Genomic DNA, 20,512 nt, shown 5'->3' with positions numbered 1-20,512 from the left:
TCCAACACAACCTCTAAATCCTTTCCAGAACTGCTCCTTCCCAGACAGGGAGTCCCCTCTCTACTGAAGACACCTTACCAACAAGCAAGGGTACTATGCTTATCGTTATTTCCCAATAACTTTGTTGATTCTATCAGCAGTGTTTTCACACTCACTGCCAGGTTACTAATGCAGATGAGCCTACCTCTGAAAAGATCTGAGGGCTCCTATGGGAAACGCTCTCCTCCTGTGATCATCTCCATTTGAGACTGATGGAGCCATTTCCTAGCCATTCAACACCGCTTTACTGAGAGGTGTAGTGTTATTTACAAATGCCCTGTCATGTGGGGCTATATCAAACACCTTTACAAACCTGTTTTATACCTTTACAATTACTAGTTCAACAGAGAGTAATTTAATCAAGTAACAAAAAACACATGTTTGGTTAGACTGTTTTCCATGGAAAACAATATTGCTACAAGCAGTCGTCTTTTTTTTTTTCCCCTCCCCTTTATTGACTATGTTGACAGAATTTCTTTTTCCAGGAAGGCCTAGCTTTAGTAAATACAGGATAAGAGGAAAAAGATATGCAAAGTAACATTCATGACAGGAAAGGGAGAATTACAAAGGTGGTTGGGGAATACTGCAAGAAAACATAGTGCCTACAAAATAACACTAGCATGTGAAACAAGAAATCACGTTACTGTTTTAAGCAGGAACTTTGCAAAATACAGAGTTCTTAACAGAGACACAAACAGCACATGCTCTACATCTAATGTTGCTGTCAACCTCCTAAGAGCCTTTTTATCCACCATAGTGGCATCAAAAATAGACATACCTCATGTTAAGTAAAATAACTTCAATACTATAAAGTACCATGACCATCTTTTTAAAAGTTACAGATATTTTGTTATACGTTGCATTAGTCTTCTGTACTGTATTTCCCAAATTAAGATCACAGATGATTATCCTTTTTTCCCCATAATCACAGAAAAGTCTAGGTGAGAAGTGACCTCTGGAGATTATCTGAAAGCTGATCAGGTTACGTAGAGCCCCTGATAGCTCTTCTCACCTTATCAGGAGGTGCTTGCTGCAGGTCCACCACAGCTCTGCAACAGGACCCCTGTGGGGTGTGCGTTAGTGAGCAGGTTTATCTGGATGCAGTTCTGAGCTATAAGTGACTCTTAAAACATGCAGTTCTGTCCTACTGCCCTTCATGTACCAGGGCTTTCTGAACATCTTCAATATACAGTTTTAACATTCCTGACACAAGATTTGTCCCACTAAGGCTCAGTAAAACTGATAATCTTGTTCTTCTCTTTGATGAAAAAGAGAAAAAAATCCTTCTATCTCTCCTCCAGTTCCACATTACCTGGGCTCCTAGCCAGAGCCACTAAAAAAAATGACAAGATAAAAACCTTTCTAGGTTCTTATTCCCCTAAGTTATATGCTACCAAGCTGGGATTTGTGTGCATGTTGGAGGGGTTGGCTTTTCCTTGTTTGAACCATGCGTCCCAGTTGCTATCTTCAACTGCCGGGCAGCACCAGCTCACATGCAGGGAGCTGAGCCCCCGGGGAGCCTGGCAAGAGGCCTCCTCGGAGCCACCGACAGCCACGGAGCAGCATCCTGGGAGCAAAGTAAGCTGCTGTCCTAGAGAGCAGGGAGATGGCACTGATTCACCTCTGGAGGACTGTTCTTTCTCGTGCAATCTAGCCATAATCACCTAAACAAACAGCAGACCTGTTCGTGCATTGCACAGTCCCAGCAATGACCATACAATCACTTCTGCTCTGCCTAAAAGGCAACTCTGCACATGCGCTTTTACGTTTACCTAAACATCACTCGCTTACTAGTGGAAACTTGTGCTCTGGCTCTTCTCTTGGTCCCACAGGCGAGCAAGCCTGTGAATCAGCTCTGGTGATTTGTAACCCAAGTCTTGAACACTTGCCAAGCCCTGTCACCAGCTAATCACGCTCCAGAGCTAGCACCACTGCAGACTGTCAGACAGTAACACATTTCTTGAATGGAAGGTAATTCTGATCCGCCAAGAAGGTTGGTTATTAGAGGGAAAAAAACCCTTAGACATTCATTTTAAAGAAAAGACTTTCTGTACAATCTGATATTCTACTCATTTTTAAATGGATGCACTTCTGTGAAACCAGCATTTACATGTCCTACAAAGTAAACACTCTTAGTAAAGCTGTAATCCTCATCATGATGGAGAGAGCTCACACCCCCACAACAATCAAAAAACCCCAAAGACTTGAACAGAAGAAATTCACCATGTGATGAACTAAACTTGTGACATAAAGAAGTTTACCGTAAAATGTTCCTGTGATTTGTAGTTCTCATCCAGGTAAACTCGAGCTCTGTTGTAGTCTTTCATCGCATCACTTGATAACAATTCTCTAGAAAAGAAAGAAGAGAATGAGAATATGAAGGCCGAGGCAAAGATACTATATCGCTTTGACATTGCTCTCTGTACTGTAACGTCCCCAGGACCACCCAAAGGAACTACAGGCCTTCATTTCCTTTTGGTGTGAGTTTCAGGGGACGAAAGTTTCCCGTGGTATAGCCACCTGCCTGCAAGCTTTGGAGCCGACCAGATCAGCTGCGCTTCCAGCACGAATCTCGAAATCCCCAAGTGCCATCTGGACACAGCCGCGAAGGACTCAAGGCTCTGAAGACCACAAAATTCTGTAAAGCGGGGCGATTTGAGCTAGAGGCCCCGCGGTCTCAGCTTTGGACCTTTACTTTCCTGAACTCCGTCAACCTGCCGGCAGGCGCAGCCAGTTCATCGCAGGGTGAAAAGGGCTTTTTTTTTTTTTTCCCGCCGTGACGGCGGCGGGGGTCTCAAGGCAGCGGCTGGAGCAGCCCGTGACGCGCGAGGCGCAAGCAGCGCCGCTCTCGCCGCCGGCTTTTACGAAACGGGGGGCGCCCGCCGCGGGGGCGCGGCAGGAGGAAGGCGGCGGCCGCCGGGACTCGGCCGAACCCCGCCGCCGCCAGCAGAGGGCGCTGCCGCACCGCGGCGGGGCGGGGCGGGGCCCCTGACCCCCCCCGGCAGGCGAGGGACGGACGGACGGACAGACGGACGATCGTCGGATCACACCTGCCCACGGTGAACGCGCCGCAAAGCCCAAACATTTGGCCAGCGACTTCCTTCCGCTAGGTCATACGAAATACTGAGGTTGAAAAATATTTCAGAGCTCGTTACTTTGCACAGCTAACGACTTCTGCTTGGATACAACTTTCTACTCACTTACTGTATTGGCTTTGCGTGGCAAGGTTTTGGTAGTGGGGGGGTTACAGGGGTGGCTCCTGTGAGAAGCTGCTAGAAGCTTCCCCCATGTCCCATGGAGCCAATGCCAGCCGGCTCCAAGACGGACCTGCTGCTGGCCAAGGCCGTGCCCATCAGCGATGGTGGTAGTGCCTCCGGGAGAACAGATTTAAGAAGGGAAAAAAAGCCCTGCGCAATGGCAACTGCAGCCAGAAAGAGGAGCGAGAACATGCGAGAGAAACAGCCCTGCAGATCCCCAGGGCAGTGCAGAAGGAGGGGCAGGAGGTGCTCCAGGTGCCGGAGCAGATTCCCCTGCAGCCCGTGGGCAAGACCATGGTGAGGCAGGCTGTCCCCCTGCAGCCCAGGAGGTCCATGGGGGAGCAGATATCTACCTGCAGCCTGGGGAGGACCCCCTGCCGGAGCAGGGGGATATCCCCTGAAAGAAGGTGTGACCCTGTGGAGAGCTCACGCTGGAGCAGGCTCCTGGCAGGACCTGTGGCCCCGTGGAGAGAGGAGCCCAGACTGGAGCAGGTTTTCTAGCAGGACTTGTGACCCCGCAGAAGGGACCCACGCTGGAGCAGATAGTGGAGAACTGTCTCCCGTGGGAGGGACCCCATGCTGGAGCAGGGGAAGAGTGAAGAGTCCTGCCCCTGAGGAGGAAGGAGTGGCAGAGACAAGGTGTGATGAACTGACCCCAACCCCCATTCCCCATCCCCCTGCGCTGTTGCGGGGGTTAGGTACAGAATTCAGGAGTGAAACTATGCCTGGGAAGAAGGGAGGGGTGGGGGGAAGGTGTTTTAAGGTTTCGTTTTATTTCTCATTACCCTACTCCTATTTGATTGGTAAAAGTTAAGCTGATTTCCCCAAGTCAGGTCTGTTTTGCCTGTGACAGTAATTGGTAGGTGATCTCTCCCTGTCCTTATCTTGACCCACGAGCTTTTCGTTCTATTTTCTCTCCCCTGCCCAGCTGAGAAGGGGAGTGATAGAGCAGCATTGGTGGGCACCTGGCCCCCAGCCAGCATCAGCCCACCACACTTACTTAACAAACTTGTCCACATGAGACATGGAAGCTTCATAGTTTTTTCCTCCAAATTCTTGACAGTGTAAAGCCATGAAGTGGGGCTTGTGTGCATGTACAACCTGAAACAAACAGATAAACAGCTATTAACAAAGTTGTATCCACAACTATTATCATACAACATAAATGACAAATCCACATGTGTTATTTCTGAAAGGAGGACTATCAGCTGTTATCAGAGAAGTAACTGGCAAAATAGTAATAAGCAATAAGGCCAGCATCGTTTGTTATGCACATGAAAGACTCATAATACATAATAATTATCTAAATTTTTTTTAGCTAATATTTTTATTTTTAAACTATGAATTAGTTCCTAGTCACTTAAAGCAAATATAGAACCTCTTCCAACTCATCTCAAAGAGGACCTAACACCATTAAGATGATCAAAACATCTCCTTGTCTGGGAGTTGGAAGAGTTCGAACACCTGAATTAAGTGGGGTTTTTTCCCACTTTTACAAATTATCTCAAATTAGCTCATGACAGAATGCTGATTAGCTGTCACATTTGGTATTTCTATTTATGGAGTATCTTATTTACAAAAGTATTTAAATAACACACGCACTGTGGTATATATACACAAGTATCTAATACAGGAGGCATGTAAATCCATCACACTATTCCAAGTGTTAGTCTTGTATAATGCAAGTATCTTACACACTAAATAGTCAGCACAAGGATGCAATTATGATACTAAAAAAACCCCCTAGAACGTATGCTTTTTTGGGCATGCACCAAATCAAATACACAATATTTATAAATTTGCTGCTACTCTAAACACACATTCAATGTTATTTGGTCCTTATAGATTTTCTCGGTGTTAACTATATTCAGCATTGCAGACAACACATCTAAAAATGTCTCTGTGTTGATACTGAGTCTCTACAACTTGTATTTTATGTCGTCTTATCTTGTGAATTAATGGACACAAGCTACAGAACTATTTCTATTTTTTAAAAGGGTAACAGTCTGAAATAATCAAGTATGTGCTGATGCAGGCATACACGGTAAATAACACGTTAAAAATCTGAAATACAATTCACTTATTTTTGACTCAGTGGCACTCAGCGGTCCCAGCCAGCACAAAGGCCACGTTGTCCATGTGGCCATTCAGAGGAAGAACGGCCTGGTTTCCATGAGCTGCTTGGAGCAGAATAATAAATTAACTCCTCTCTGCAGGCTTTGGTGCTGGCAGGTTCGGGATTCACCACCACACGGGGAGCATAGCATCCCCCCCCACCGCTATACTGGGGATGGGTGGCAGACTGATGTGCAGGAGATGGGCATGATTACTGAGAAGAGTTCTAACTTCAGCTCACTGCAATGAAGAGTAACTGAAAAAAGTAACAGGGATAGCTCTCCTTTCATAGTAATTTTTTTTGCTGCTGGTACCCTGTGACTCTGAAACGGGACAGACACAATAAAACTTTGCAGTCATGCTTTTAATTATGTAAATCAATAGTGACTAATATTACTGTAAAAAGATCTTTAAAAATGTTTCTTTTAAACCAGGGTAGAGAGAAATCATCATTTGATCTGATGACAGAGTACAAAATTCCTCACTCCTGACCATGCAAATTATCTCGTTAGAAAATCAAGTAAAATAAAAAAAAAGGCAATGAATTAAAGATTAGCAAAATCTGAAACACAGCAGCTTTCCATTGAGCAAAAGGCAAACCGTAATCCATCCCTGCTTTTAACTGCCACCTTCTCACAACAACAACATAGCTAGTCCGCTCAGGGAAGCACAGTGGAACGGACCGGCGGCAAGTACGTCCACCACCCACGAGCACCCGCAGGCGACGCTGCCTATCTCTGCTCGAAGGACGCCCCAGAGCACGTGCCCCACGTGCCCGTTGGGCGCAAGAGGGCAAGTTGACAGCGAGGTCTTAACCCTGGCTGGCGGCACATCGCTTCTCAGGGATGCCCCTCGGACAGAGCCTGGAGCGGGCATCCTGGGCCGCGAGGCAGTCGCCGTTCATCGGAGCGCGCCCGGGGCGAGCCCAGCGCCAACCGGGGCAGGAGGAAGCCTGCCAGCGGTTCGTGAACGCCAAAGCCAACGGGAGCATGGCATACTACTGTTTACAGATCACACAGTAAATCCAGGAAATTACAGCATTTCTAATGTAAGCTATGTTAGACTCGCAAAAAGGAGATAACAGCCGCTGGTTTCAGAGTGATTTCAGACAAGTCACTTCCTCTTCTGTACCTCAGCTTCCCCATCATCGAAACAAATCTTGACAGCAACCTGCTCGGTGAGGCATTTTGAGGTAAGCTACTCACTAATGTTAGTATATAAAGGAAAAGAGTGAATACTCCCTCCCACATGCGTGTTTGTGGATCTTTGTGCACTTCAGTTAGCTCGTTAATGACGGTTTCTGCCTAACTATGATACGTAGCAATCCTGCTTTAAAAACAGGCCATCATCAGCAAGGACGGAGAATGAGCTAAAGCAGGACCCCATGGAAAGTTCAATAGAAAAAAATAAAAAAAATAAAAAATAAGCAGACTACAAAACAGAAGGCTAAAGAAAAAATACCTGGAATCCAAGAAATTACACCCAACTGGGACACGCACATACTTTTCCTTTGATATAACTACGAAAGCTTACATTAACAGTAGTTAATTTTATAGATTTACAAACAATTAAGAAAAAGCTTTGCTGAGGAAGTTTTTCTTAAGTATCTTGTCCAACACCAAACACGGCACTGAACAGGACACATATCTAAAGTGGTTCTGAACATACAAAACTTGTTTTTTTGACTACAACGACCAACATTCAGGAGAGAGGTTTCAATTTCCAAAAAGTCTCAATGTCTACTTTAATTTTCAGCAAGAACTGTCAAACAGGAACTTAAGGGCCACCCTAACATGTGGAAACCAAAGTCCAAGACTAACTTCGCTATGTTTAAAGGCGTTCAACTCTACCAAATGGCGGGGGGTGGGATGGGTACCCAAGCGGATTCCCTGGGTGCTCCAACTGACAGGGGCACGCTTCACGGGCTGCGGTGCACACTGTCCTGCCCATGGTGCAGGGGAGGGTCTGCCCATGTAGTCACGGCATGGGGAAGACACGGTGGAATGGAAACAAGCGTCCCCGCAGAGACGCTCCTTTCTGCCTAAGGGGCTACCTGACAGCAGCCTGCAATCACAGAATCCATTAGCAATGAACTAATAGTCAAGCATCTTTATGACGTTTAACTGGTTGGTTCATTTTCTTCACTATCGTGGAGATAAATATTAACCAAACACAGCCTGTGAAATCAAACTTCATAACAGAGCTTATTTGTGGTCCCTAAACAACATGCAGTCCCAACTCTCCATGTGCTTTATTGCTCTAAATCAGTTTTGGCTTCCAAGTCCTGATCTTATCTACTTGGACAGCTCTATGAAATTACCATAATTAGAAAACAGTTGTAACTATTTAGTCTTGTAAAGCAAACATATCCAACTCTTACTGTTTCAAAGCAACACATCCAGTAACTGCTTATTGCGAACACAGCAAGAATGTGCTGGCACATTGCATTATTCATCTTAACTGCTACAACGGTTTGCTTCATTAAGATATCTTCCTACACAGCTAATAAAACTAATAAACTGATAAGACAAAAGTAAAATAAATGGTTTCAAGTAAGATCTAGGCATAAGCTATCTCACATTTTTGAACAATGAGTAACAGGGAGCCTTGAATGTGGAGTCCTGCCTTGAGAAAACACTGGAGAACAACTTTACTGTGCTACAGCAGCAGCAACAGAAAACATTTCCAGACTCTGAACTGAGATGCAGGACACAGGTTTTTTGTATGCATTCAAATCCTTGAGAGCTTGGAATCACAGCAGATATTAAAAAATAAAAAATAATTATAAGCCATTTTTTAATGGGGAAACAGCACTGGCTTAATAGCAGTAAGAGGCCTTCCTGGCATTCCTTGCAGGTTAAACCACAAAAACGTACCTGAATATTAGTTACATCCTCTCATATAATAAATACCCTCCAACTAAGAGTAAATTGGCTCTGCTTCATTACCTTTTACTAGTTTTCTACTGTTATGAAAGAACAAACTGTACATAATAATGAGTAATGAATACTTCAGAGCTGAAAACTCAGTTACCAGAGGTTAAAGATCAAATACAAGATCACATAAACACTGAATTTGCATCTTCAGTAGCACAATGTTTTTACAAAGTTGGGCATTATTCTCAATTTCTGGATATACAAGAATAGTGTAAAGGAAGCCACAATTAGAAGTTGGGTTTTGGGATACGGGTAATTGAGCTCCAACATCATTAAGTACAAATATAAAACTAGTGAAAAATATAACGTTAACTTCTTTCCATTCCTGTAGGTCTTTGTCTATTTGGAGAGGGGACAGGTAAGGGGACAGGGTAGAGGAGAGCACTCTTGCAGTTGGGGTGCCCCAAGCCCGGCGTGCCGCAGGGCAGTGCAGGTAAAAGTCTGCTGGAGCTGCAACAGCAGCTGGGAAAGGACATGCAGCCCTGCACCGCACAGCCAGCCAGCTCTGCAAATGGCAAGACGAGTCTCCCAGAGAGGGTAATGTGTGTGCAGGGGTGAGGGCATCATTTTTAGACCTTGATCCAAGCAGGGCAGAAACTTGAGCCTTGATGTCCCGCGTCCAGGATTACTTCTTTAAAAAACAAAACAGTAATATACTCAAAATATCAAAATATGAGCTTTAGTTTCCTTGTGAACTGTGACATATGTACAAGTCAATTTAGCATTTGTGGTCCTAAAGCATTCCAAGTATTTGCAATTTCTGTAAGCCCGAAGAAGGAAAAAAAATATTAATATTTTTACAAGTGCATACCCAGGCAGTAGTCCAGATGAGCCTGCTCCTTGTATTTCTGTATTTGATGTTAACTGACAAATCCAACTTCTAGCTCTTGTTACATGATTCAAGAGACTTTGATGATAGCCATAGTGGTTTTTTTGGTTAAATCATTCTGAAATTCCCTATCACTGAAACAGGGTCGTCTTCTATTGACATGAAACATCTGACATTACACCTTAGCCATGACAGGAACATTGTTAAAATCTGAAAGTGTTCTTCTACAATTTAGAAATGCTGAAAATAAGGGTGCCTATGGAACTTGAATTCAGTCCCCCCATCAAGAAAAATTAAGTTATGTTATCCATAGTCTGTCTACATGAACAACCTGATAGACTTGATCCAAGTTGTTCAAAGACTTTGTAGCAGAGGTTTGGCAGCTAAACTTCTGCCTTGCTTGTTGAGTGGAGATCAGTGAAGCCCACAAGGCAGAGGACTGCAGGGAGAGAACAAGTGGAGGAGAAGGGGATTTACGTTTCGTGGTCAGTATGAGCCTGCCCTCGCCCCCAGGCAGGACAGCGCTGGGCAGGACACAAAACAACCCCTGGCATCTGACCTACAAAGGGGAGAAGCACTGCCCCCTGTGCCTGCAAGTCAGCTGTGTTTTGGGGGCATAAAGTCATTGTTTAAAGAAAGCCTGTGTGAAGGGGTTACTGCTGTACAACCTCAACACACATTTGAGTATCCACAGCTGACATCACCTCTGGTGCATTACCATAGCACAGTGTGACCACAGCCAAGGAAGTCATTATCCAGCAATTGCTACTTAAATTTTAATGTAATTTAATGGTATGCAGTAAACTAAGGACAGGAAGAGACTGACTTGCAATTACCTCTGCTGTGCATATCTGATAAGTAACTCCACAACCGGCATTTTGAGATCTTTACTGTTAATGACACTGCAGCATCATTCTAAAGTAATTCCTTAAGGGTTTTTTCCTTAAACTCTTACAAAGGAATGTAGGAACACACTGTCATCAGCTGGCTAAGCAGCTTTACACCCTTCCCTATCACTCTGTCAGTTGAGTAGCTTGAGGAGGGATGTCCACAGAGGGCTCCTCACCCTGCAGCTCAGGGCAGAGCAGACAGCCCCGAGGCACTCCCAGACCTGCACCCACAGCAGGGCTCCACCACAGCCGCAGCTCAGGGCTCCCCCCAGCTCTGAGATACCCACGCTCCAGTTGCCCGGCATCCTCGCCCTTGTTCACAGTCCCCATCACTGTTTGGGGTTTGCATCCCACCCTGGTGCTCCTCCTTCCCCGCCTTGGCCGGCAGGTCCCGGGGGAGCTCCTGGGTCTGCCCCTGCCTGCCTCTCCACCTCGGACGCCAACGAAGGATGGGTGAAACACAGCCCTTCAAATGTGCCAAAACCAGAACCATCGCGTCCCTGCTCTGAAGCCTGCAGGTAGCACAGCTTTATAAAGAAACTGTTACTACCGGCATGGACGTACACTTATTTTTTCAAAATCAAAAATGAGTATTTTTAAGTCTCATTTACAGAAGGAGGAAGCACTGTTGCCTGGAAGTTCCCCCCAAAACTCTGATGAGGCACATACATGGGAAATTTTCAGCTTAAGCAGGTAGATATTTTTTTTTTTAACAAAGCTTACATGATAGAAAACAGTAAGAAGGGTTGAGAGTAAGGGAAAAATGTATTTCCAAATACAGGTTATGTTCAAGCATTAATGCACACTATAGAAAAAGGAACCAACATACAAACTAGTAAGGCAGAGGGATTAACTTGGAGTGTACGCTGCCAACTAGGAAAGCCCTGAATAATCTTCCCTGCACAGCCACCCGCCATGCCTCTGTTCCCCGAGGACGCGGCACCTACAGCACCTCGACAGCAGCAGCGTGGGCAGCAGGCAATGGACCCCGGGGAGCACGCCGCTCTTCGCCACCTCCCCGCTCCAGTGGCCGAGCCACTTGCCCACCACCACGAGAGAAGGGCTCTCCTCCGTGGGGACGGGGAACACCTATCGTTTTCATTGCTGGGTGCTGGAGATGGCACACCAAGTCACAGCTTGTTGCTGTAAGGAGCAAGCAGAGGCAGGCAGCAAGCGCCAGACCCGTTTTCTGCTTGCGGCAGGCGCAGGATGCCGCAAGTTTCCGTGATGTCAGGGCTGGGCTGGCTGCTGGCCGCCTGGCACCCAGCGTCCCCCCGGGTGGCCCAGACGCGGTCCAGCCTTCCCGCCGGGATTGCTCACCAAACCATCTGCAGCGAGGCTTCAGCTTTGGGAAATGGGCTACCACCCGTACATGCGTACGTTGTGTGGCGCAGGCAGGCGTTTCTACTCTGTTTTCAGGCTATGGATTCAAACAAACAAAAAAAAACCCAAAACAACCCTACCTGGGGAGAAAGCACCCATCTGAAAAAGGGCCAAGATCTAAGCTAGCAAGGGTTGCTGGTTGCAGGTCTGTAACAGAACATTTCGGTTAATCACCCTTTCTAGTTAAACAAACAGGATTAAGTCCACTAGAACAATTAAACAACTTTACTGAGTGGCTGTGGATTGGGTTGGTGGGTGGTTTCTCCCCCCCCTTCTTTCTTTAAAACAGCTAATAGACAAAGTTCCCATGCAGCAACGCCAAGATGACCTTTAGTTTTTAGGTGAACTTTTAACTTCTGCATTACTACAAATAAAGGCTCTAAATACTCTCAAACACATTAAGCAACATGGAAAATTGCATTAGGGGAAAAAAATCCCTCTGCCTCCATATTTTCATCTAAAATGACCATCTGCCATGAATGCTACACAAGAAGATCGTTACTAAAATTAGTAGAGATTTTCAATAGCTCCAGCTCCCTAACTCCTCCCACTCCAAACACTAGGCTCAATGCAGCTGAAGAAAGTAGAAGATGGGGAAAGGGGGGGTGAAAAGGGGAAAAAAAACCCCTAAGTAAATAAATAAATCAACAAAAGTCCTTTCTATGTGCCCCTACAGCCCTCCTTTGCAAACAGCTCCTTGGATGCTCTTGAAATTTCTTGTTCCTCCTTATTTTTTTCCTGTGACCTAACATTAAGGTTGTAAGCCTGGGTACTGGGCACTTTACACAAGTAGGACAATAATCCTATTTGCATGTTCTGTGAATACTCCAGCATTTGCATAACATCTAGTTCATCATATCATCCAATTTCTTGTTAAACACTAAACTCTTCCCCATCACACACAAAATGCTCCAAACTACTGTTCTCACAATCTGTTTTCACTCTCCTCTGAAGAGCCACTTTCCCTCCTTGTTTCCAAGGTATGTTTTTGGGGTAAGAGAATTTTTACTGAAAAGAGGATGGGAGTCTAAATTAAAATATTGAAGACCCAAGTTACCAGTAACTAGTCACAGTTAAGAGATGGGGCATAATAACCAGCATTAGGACTTTGCTGAATTCTGCCTCCCCATAAAGACAGTTTTTCCCTGTTTGCTGCTATTTCTTATTATCAAGTGCATGGTGTGATATACTTGCTTACAAGACTTCTTTCTTTTATCTTGATTCCAGTGGACTGTTTTCAACTGCAGATACTACTTTCTGCTTTGAACACTAGAAACTAGAGCAAACTCTGCAAAACCTGGGATTTTGCAACATCCTTCCCCCATAATGCCTGCTTCTACTTCTAACAAGCGCACAGATTTTGCTGTTGGAAGTCGCGCAGAGTGCAAAGCAGAAGAGAGCACGTTACTGAACTGCCCGGTTCCTTCTGCAGTGCTCAGGCTGATGACAGGCATAATAACACCACAGGAGGCAGATGAGTTTCCTAGCCACAGACTGATTTTGCTGGACGTACCAGTCATGCAGCATTGCCTTAGCAAAGCCAGGCTGGCACAGCTGCCTCAGGACATCCTTCCAAGTCACTGTGCAACACCGTTAACGATCCCATTTGCCTTTACAACATGCTTACACATTTCTCCAGCTCAACAAACCAACCAAGGCATGGGACATGCTAAGCTGTTCCACAACACACTGACAACCTTGTACCTTTTCACTCTGTCCCCACACAATCAACGCAAGTCCAGGTCACAACTGTTGCCACCCAAGAGCTAGAAGTGAATAGCTGACACTTCTGACCGGGCCACCGTTTACTGCACGAACAAAAGAAAACAACCTCCCCAGCAAAGACACTCCTGACAGGCAAACTGTCTTCTCCTCTTAATCACCTCTGTGTGGTATAGAGGCAATTTTTAACAAAACAATTGCTTGTTGTTTGTTCTCCTCCTTCCCTAAACTTGATGCCCAGTAAGCTGGATATCTTTTATCATTGATAGTTCATCCCATTACAGCATTCCCTGTCTTCAGGGACATTTATCTTCCAACCATAGCTTCTGTTCTGCATTTTATTGTTTTTGGTTTTGTTTTGTTTTTGTTTTTTTTTAACTTAAAAAAAAAAGTCTCTTGTAAAATCACTTACACATCATTCCCCACACCTTCCAAAAATTTTGGTAGCCTAGAGCCTATTCTAACCAGCCAGTTAACAGGGGCTGCTAAAAGCATTCAAGTGAACGAATGTTGTCAGCTTCATACATTACACACGTGCAAAATGTGATTTTCTTATTACTAGGGTCTAAAACAAAACACAGCCTGCAAATCCATAGCATTTAAAATAACCACCTATGCTACCACAGAGATTATCAAGATTCTTAATGGTTATGATCAAATTCTTTAATGAAAGAGAAGACTCAAAGATTTTATGAATATTACTAAAAAAGACAAATATGCTGGAAGAAAAACAGTGAATCACTTAGTAATTATACAGGTAGGGTGGTTAATGGTATTAAGGGAATTAGTTTCACTGACATATGCACTAGTAGCCTGACTGTTGCAAATCAGCCATCAATTATGTTTAAAAGTCTGTGTAGTCCACCTCAGAAAATTGTGCTTCCTATTTTAACGTCAGTTCCATCTATACACACTAAGAGTTGTTCTAAGTCACTTTTTTCTTTCAGCCACATTTGAAGCGAAGTAATTGACTTATTTTTAGGTTTGAAGTCACAGAAAACACCTGTGTGTGGGGGGACTCAAAGGGACTTTGAGAGTAAAGCTCAGGGAAAATCATCACACTTGGAATAAATGGAGCTTAAATACACCTATCGAAAGGCTTTAATAACATTTTAACACTACATGCAACCCATCTGCAGACCGCACACAGACACCAATCATCTCTTTTTTGGGACAGCAATCAGAGCAACAAACTCCGCACTGAAAGCGGAGTGCGGAAGATCCCACAAAGGTGCCCAAGACCCCACTGTGCTGCCATCCTGCCCTCACCTTCCCAAGAGGCAGAGGAGCAAGCCGTCTCGCTGTCACCAAAGCAAACCCTTGGCCAACACGGCGGCGCTGGGGGCAGCTCACACCAGGGCTGGCCGCTGCATCCCCCGCAGCAGCAGCAGCAGCGGTGCATACCTCGCCCAGCCGAGACAGTCCCGCTTCAGCGTTTGAACTGCACCACGGGACACCTCGCACATTTGTGCGGCTTTGCTGGGCACGGGCTTACACTCACCGTACTCCACTTTATGTATAAAGATCCATATTACAGATGGATATATATATCCACCTATGGCAGGAGTACCGCACACAGGAAAAAGTAGAATTCTGTAATGTCTACACCTACTAATGGGTATTGAATAATTTCCATAAACTGAATGGCTTCCTTACACAAAGAAAAAAGACTGCAACAATGAACAAAGAAATGAAGAAATAATTTGATCTATTATTGGAAGTTCTAACCTAGCCCCCAAGCCCAAATCCAAGCATGTTTTAGACGGCAGGTACGCATAACCACTTGCTGTCCCTTACAACTCCAAACTTAAAAAGGAAAAATTTACTTCTCAGATGGCAGCCAGCTCACTGAACACTCCTTCTCGTCTCAAGGTAAAAAGCAAAGCACAGTTTATACCTTCTCTACTCCAGAAGTAAGACAGAGCTGCAGAAAACCACGTGGCCTTTGTCAGCCTCGTTAACACCACTTCCCCGTTCTTCACCAAGAAGAGCAGGGTTCTCCAGCAAACAGGAGGTCCTTGAACTTTCAAGGCTTCGCTGCCCTAAATTAAGCCACGAAGGAGGTGCCAGGTCCGGGTTCAGCTTCCTGTGGCCCCACCAGCCCTGGCCCTGGGCTGTGCCACAGCAGCACGGCCCTGTCTGCCCACCCACACCTTCCCAGAGCCCAGACCCTGCACCCGGGGCAGGCGGGTGCAGAAGGGGACGGCAGGAGCAGAGGTGGAACAGGTATAGGTACAGGCACAGCCACAGCCAAGGAGGGCTGGGAACAGGCACGGGATGGAACCCCCCCCCCGACCAGCAGCTGTCTGGAGGGAGCTAACTTTCAAAACACTACGGATCAAGGAGAGATACTCCTGGCTGCCTTATTCATGCTTACAAATTTAAAAATTAGTTCAGTGATGGTAAGTCAAGAGGCAATAAGATGCAAAATTTGATTATCATTATAGAAAAAAAAATATCCACTGGGCCAATTCTCAAATTGCCGTATTCCAAAACAGCTTAGCTTTTAGAGATGAATTAAACAAACAAAATTCTCCACTTTCCTATAGGACAGGTACTTTCCTGGCTTCACAGAGGAAAGCTGAAAACACAAATTAGAGGAATTCCGGAGCCAGAGCGCACACATCACAAATTCAGATACTCTGTGCTCCTTCCAAAGAGTTATCACTACTTGACAATAGATGCTCAGAAAAACCGACATCTTCAGACAATCACCACCTTAACCTACACCAAACCAAAGGCAGAAGGCTTGGGGAGGTTAAATCTCTCCTTTTTAAGCTGCTATCACACCAGCACACGTATTCTTCATGCACTACCTTTGGGAGGGGGACAGAGCACAGGGAGAAGAGGAAGAACATGGGAGGAGACCTGATACTTCTTTCTGCTTTACAGGTAATTTGAAATACCCTAACTTTAAAGTTAACATTGTAATCCACAGAAGGGAAGGAACATGGCATTTTTCAGTCATTTGGTGAATGTTTTTGATGATACTGTGTTTTAATTAGATGATGTACTTTGATCAGTTTGTTAAGCATTCACAGACAGGTGGATGGATTTTTCAGAAGACTTTTCTTGTTCCCAAAGCATCTCACTACTACAGTGCTACCAGAAATGCCGACTTTCATTATCTACTACTACTTTTTTGCACAAGCTGGCTAGCTTTAAGCCTTCTTGTTCATCTACATGTAATGAGAATACAATACCTATGGCTTATATCATAAGGAAAAGTGTTACAAAGCACCAAAATGAATGCCAAGTATTCACCCATCAGATCAAACGGAAAAAGCAGAGCAGCGAGGAGGACAAGCTTCACTATAAATTTAGCGATGGAAAACAAGCAAGTTTCTGAGATCCAGGCCACTCTTTCCTCCTAGGAGCCTGTTGTCAGCAGCACGTCAAGGGCACTGTCTATTCCAGTGCTTCATGACATGCATGGGAAAGGCTCCACCATCACCTCCTCCGGGGAGCACACCAAAAGCCAATACCTATAAATATCTGGAATTGAGTTCAGTTGAACTCTTCCTTCATTTTGTTTTACTCTGCCTTGGGGGAAAAGCAGCAAGTAATAGTGAACTGGTAGAAAACTACCCAGTGTTTGATAGTTAAATCAATTTTAAACCACCAAGTCAGAGGTCACCCAAAACACAGGCTCCACTTTTACAAGACTGGAGACTGATGAATCCAAGGAAAACAGATCAGACAAAACAACATCTCTCAGCTGTGTCAACTGTGTTGTCAACAAAAGTGATCAAGTAGCATGCTGCTTTATAGGCTACTACATTGTAAGGGATGTTTTTAATGATGGCTTAAAGTTTATTTAAAGTATTTTTTTCCTGTTTGTATTTCTTGGACAAACTGTTTAATTTAACAGCATTAGATCTTCCATATTTTTCATGTTAATAATGTAGGATATTTGTAGATCAATGGTAGAAGTTTAAAAATTTTAGTATGTGACATTTTGAATGTTATTTTAGTCCTCCATATGCTACCACATTCTCAGAAATGCATACAGCATATAAATCAATGATAATACATAGGTTAAGTGACTTGTATTATTACCCATCACAGCAATTAAAATCTCTTATTTTAATTTACTGGAACTTAACAACAAGCCCCAAAAAGGCTCCTTCGTTGATATGTTCTTTGACACCACTTCAAAGACACGTCTCCATTAAGGGTTTGATTTCTAGAAACATTTTATATTTAAGAGTGGTAATTGTGCTTCCTTTTTTGTGGAGATTATTTTGACTGCTTACAAAAGGACTTCATCCTCAGAAGTTACGCAAACTGTATTGACACAACTACATATGCAAATTGAATTCCTCAGAAGAATGGAAAAAATTGTGGTCTGCGGTTTATCTGGGTTTCGAGTTTACGAAGAAATATTAAGAGTTATTTTCCAGTACTTCTGATGAAGTTCAATTTGCAGATGTTTTCAACAAAGCATGCAGAATTTAAAAAAAATAAATTCTGAAGTTGTACATTTGCTAGGTTGCTATGCAGCCTCGTATCAGGATGGTGCTGTGCTACTTTTGGTACAAGCATATTAGTCTCTTCCTTAAAGAGCTTTTTATAAAGTTTTATTCCACTTCCTACCGCGTTTGTGAACACGGTGTAAACAGTCATCCTGCTGCACACACTGAAGAGAGGAAGAAGGGTTCAAGGCTACTGAATAGCACTGTTCCTCAAAACACGCTGAGGACTGCCTGTCTGCTATCAGCAATGAGCAGAATTGGTAACCTCCCCCCCCCCCCCCCCCTTCTTTCTCTTTTTCTTTTAAGTACAGCCTTCTCCAATTGCAGATATGGAGGGCAGAAGCACGGAGAGGGAGGGTGGTCGCAGCAAAACTACTGCAGCTGAGGGATGGGTTCAGGTCTACTTTAGCTGCACTTTTGCTGGTCTGGACCCTGCACTTCACTGGCCATGTGGGAACGTTAACATATCGTTTTCTTTGTATTTTGAACTTTGTGTACACAATATTCACTGGACCAAACACAGACCATGTCCAGTTACATGTTAGTGGTCCCTGCTTTAAGGTACTAGCAGCTCATTCTTTTCCCCTCCTCTTCCTGTTTTCCACAAACTATTTGGAAGCATTTCCACAGTGCTCACTCCACTTTAGTAAACAAGTGAACATGTAAGGAGTCTCCTTGATAAAGATGCATAAATAATGTGATGCTGAAAAATATGCAGTGATCTCAAAAAAAAAAAAAACCACCCACAAACAAAAAACCAAAAAACCCACCAAAACAAACAAAACCCCCCCACCAACCAAGAAAAGCCGCAACAAAATAAAACCAGTTCTATCTATTTTCTTCATAGGAAGTCTTTCCTGAAGATGTGAAGAGGGTTTAAATCAGAACTAGCTGAGAAAGCCTGCACAGTGAGCATCATGTACATATAGCAGTAATCAAGACGGAAGAAGAAAAATAAACAGATGAATCTTTTGTGAAGTAGACAGATAGTGAAGAATTTAAGACTAGTTATTGCATCTCAGATTTTTGCAAATCCATTAAACTTGCCAGAAAAAGCAAGCTGCAGTATTTTACAAAATTGCAATAAAGGTCATAGGCCGCACCAGTAACCTGAGCATATAAATAATGACAGGATGTTTTCAATTACAAAAAAGCAAAAGATAAAATACTGCTAATAGTTTTTTCTGTATATAGTTTCACTTCAAGACTTGAACAGCAGAATGTTGTTGCTTTAACCATTTTTTTATAGGAGATGTAAAACTGAATAAAGGAATCTTGTGGCCTTTCAGTACTTAAAGGGGGCTTATAAGAAAGGTGGAGACAGAGTTTTTAGCAGGGTCTGTTGCAACAGGACAAGGGGTAACGGTTTTAACCTAAAAGAGGGTAGATTTAGACTAGATATAAAGAAATTTTTTACAGTGTGGGTGGTAAAAGACTATAACAGGTTGCCCAGAGAGGTTGTGGATGCCCCATCCCTGGCAGTGTTCAAGGCCAGGCTGGATGGGGCTTGGAGCAACCTGGTCTAGTGGAAGGTGTCCCTGCCCATGGCAGGGGGGTTGGAATGAGATGATCTTTAAGGTCCCTTCCAACCCAAATCATTCTATGATTTCATGAATCTCAATCTATCAATTCTAGCAGTTACTACACAAGCTGTCAAAGTGAAACGGCGCTCTACACTATTTCCTAGGGATGACACCTTTGTGTTCAACCAGTGCTGATTTCCTACTGCTCGCTTACATGTTTCTGCATGAACTCTGCAAGTTAAACAAGTCTCTATACAACAACACAATGTGTAAGAGTGGCTTTCATGCTTTAAAAAAAACCCACACCTGAAGTTTACAACACATTTTATAATATGGGTTCCATTTCAATATTTTCACATTGCCTAAACAAGAAAATTTTCAAGAAAGAGCAGACAGTAGGACTGATCTATTGCAAACCAACATCAGAAATTGTTAGATTTCAATACAAATTAAACTGGACTTCTCAACAGATTTTTTTAAATCACTCAAATACATTTCTTACTCAGGAGACTTAAAAGACCATTTCATGCCAAACTGAAGTAACTTTTATAAAATGTCAAACCTTTTTTTAGGCAGAGGACTGTCAATGAGAACAATCTGTATTTATACACTGAATTTTTATAATCATTCCTTAGAAATCCAGAAAGAGACATACCTTTTGGGACTGGTTTTGACTATAAAATAGTTAGTGACTTCACAAAGCAAAAGATCTTGGACATTATTAATTATGCCAATAAGCAAGTGTGCATAGAACTCCATGAGAAAATAAGCTTTGCCTTACCTGATAAAATTCCCGAAGCCAATTCTTCTGTAAATTTTCTGGCTGAAAAACAAAATACAAAAAGCAATTAAGAACAGGAGTAATATATTTTTATAATAATATCCCGATACTTATTGCTTTCCTCAGTGCATTCAAGTGGGGAGTTTTCCCCACAATTAAAGAAAAAAGTACAAACGTGAGAATGTTCCTCCACAAGTGCCAATGCACAGACCTCTCCTTTTTGTTTGAGTCCCCCCTTCTCAGATTTTCACTAAGAAGGTACATTTCGTATACAACTTCACAACATTCATACACATACAAGATGATCAAACAATTAAATCAACAGACTTGACACATATTGAAACATGTGCTTTTAGAAGTACACCTTCATTGGCTGAGTATCAAAAACTTTACATGAACTGCTGATACCCAGCTCTTTCAATCTGAGCGTCAAGTTACATGGATTTACTTCTAACGAATTGCCTCAGAGGGACGACCGTGCTTTTGCAGGATGCTTGAGCGCATTACAGCTCCTGTCAAGGACGAACTGGGAGAAGCATTTCAAGATTGCTACAGAAGTTAT

The 20,512-nt window shown here is 43.7% G+C and overlaps 1 protein-coding gene across 1 annotated transcript in view; it reads right to left on the bottom strand.

Moving 5' to 3' along the window:
• INPP5A (inositol polyphosphate-5-phosphatase A) overlaps positions 1-20,512 on the bottom strand; it is a 259,357-nt gene that overhangs the window by 174,842 nt on the left and 64,003 nt on the right. Inside the window, exons 2-4 of the mRNA XM_075026659.1 lie at positions 19,951-19,992; positions 4,297-4,397; positions 2,301-2,388 (exon numbers count right to left, since the gene is read on the bottom strand). Coding sequence (XP_074882760.1) covers positions 2,301-2,388; positions 4,297-4,397; positions 19,951-19,992 — 231 coding nt within the window. The remainder of the gene's footprint in view (positions 1-2,300; positions 2,389-4,296; positions 4,398-19,950; positions 19,993-20,512) is intronic.

This window comes from Buteo buteo, chromosome 4, assembly GCF_964188355.1.
Source record: "Buteo buteo chromosome 4, bButBut1.hap1.1, whole genome shotgun sequence".
Classification (NCBI taxonomy): Eukaryota; Metazoa; Chordata; class Aves; order Accipitriformes; family Accipitridae; genus Buteo; species Buteo buteo.
Note: the sequence above shows the minus strand (reverse complement) of the source record. Positions and strands in the feature narration are given on the sequence as shown.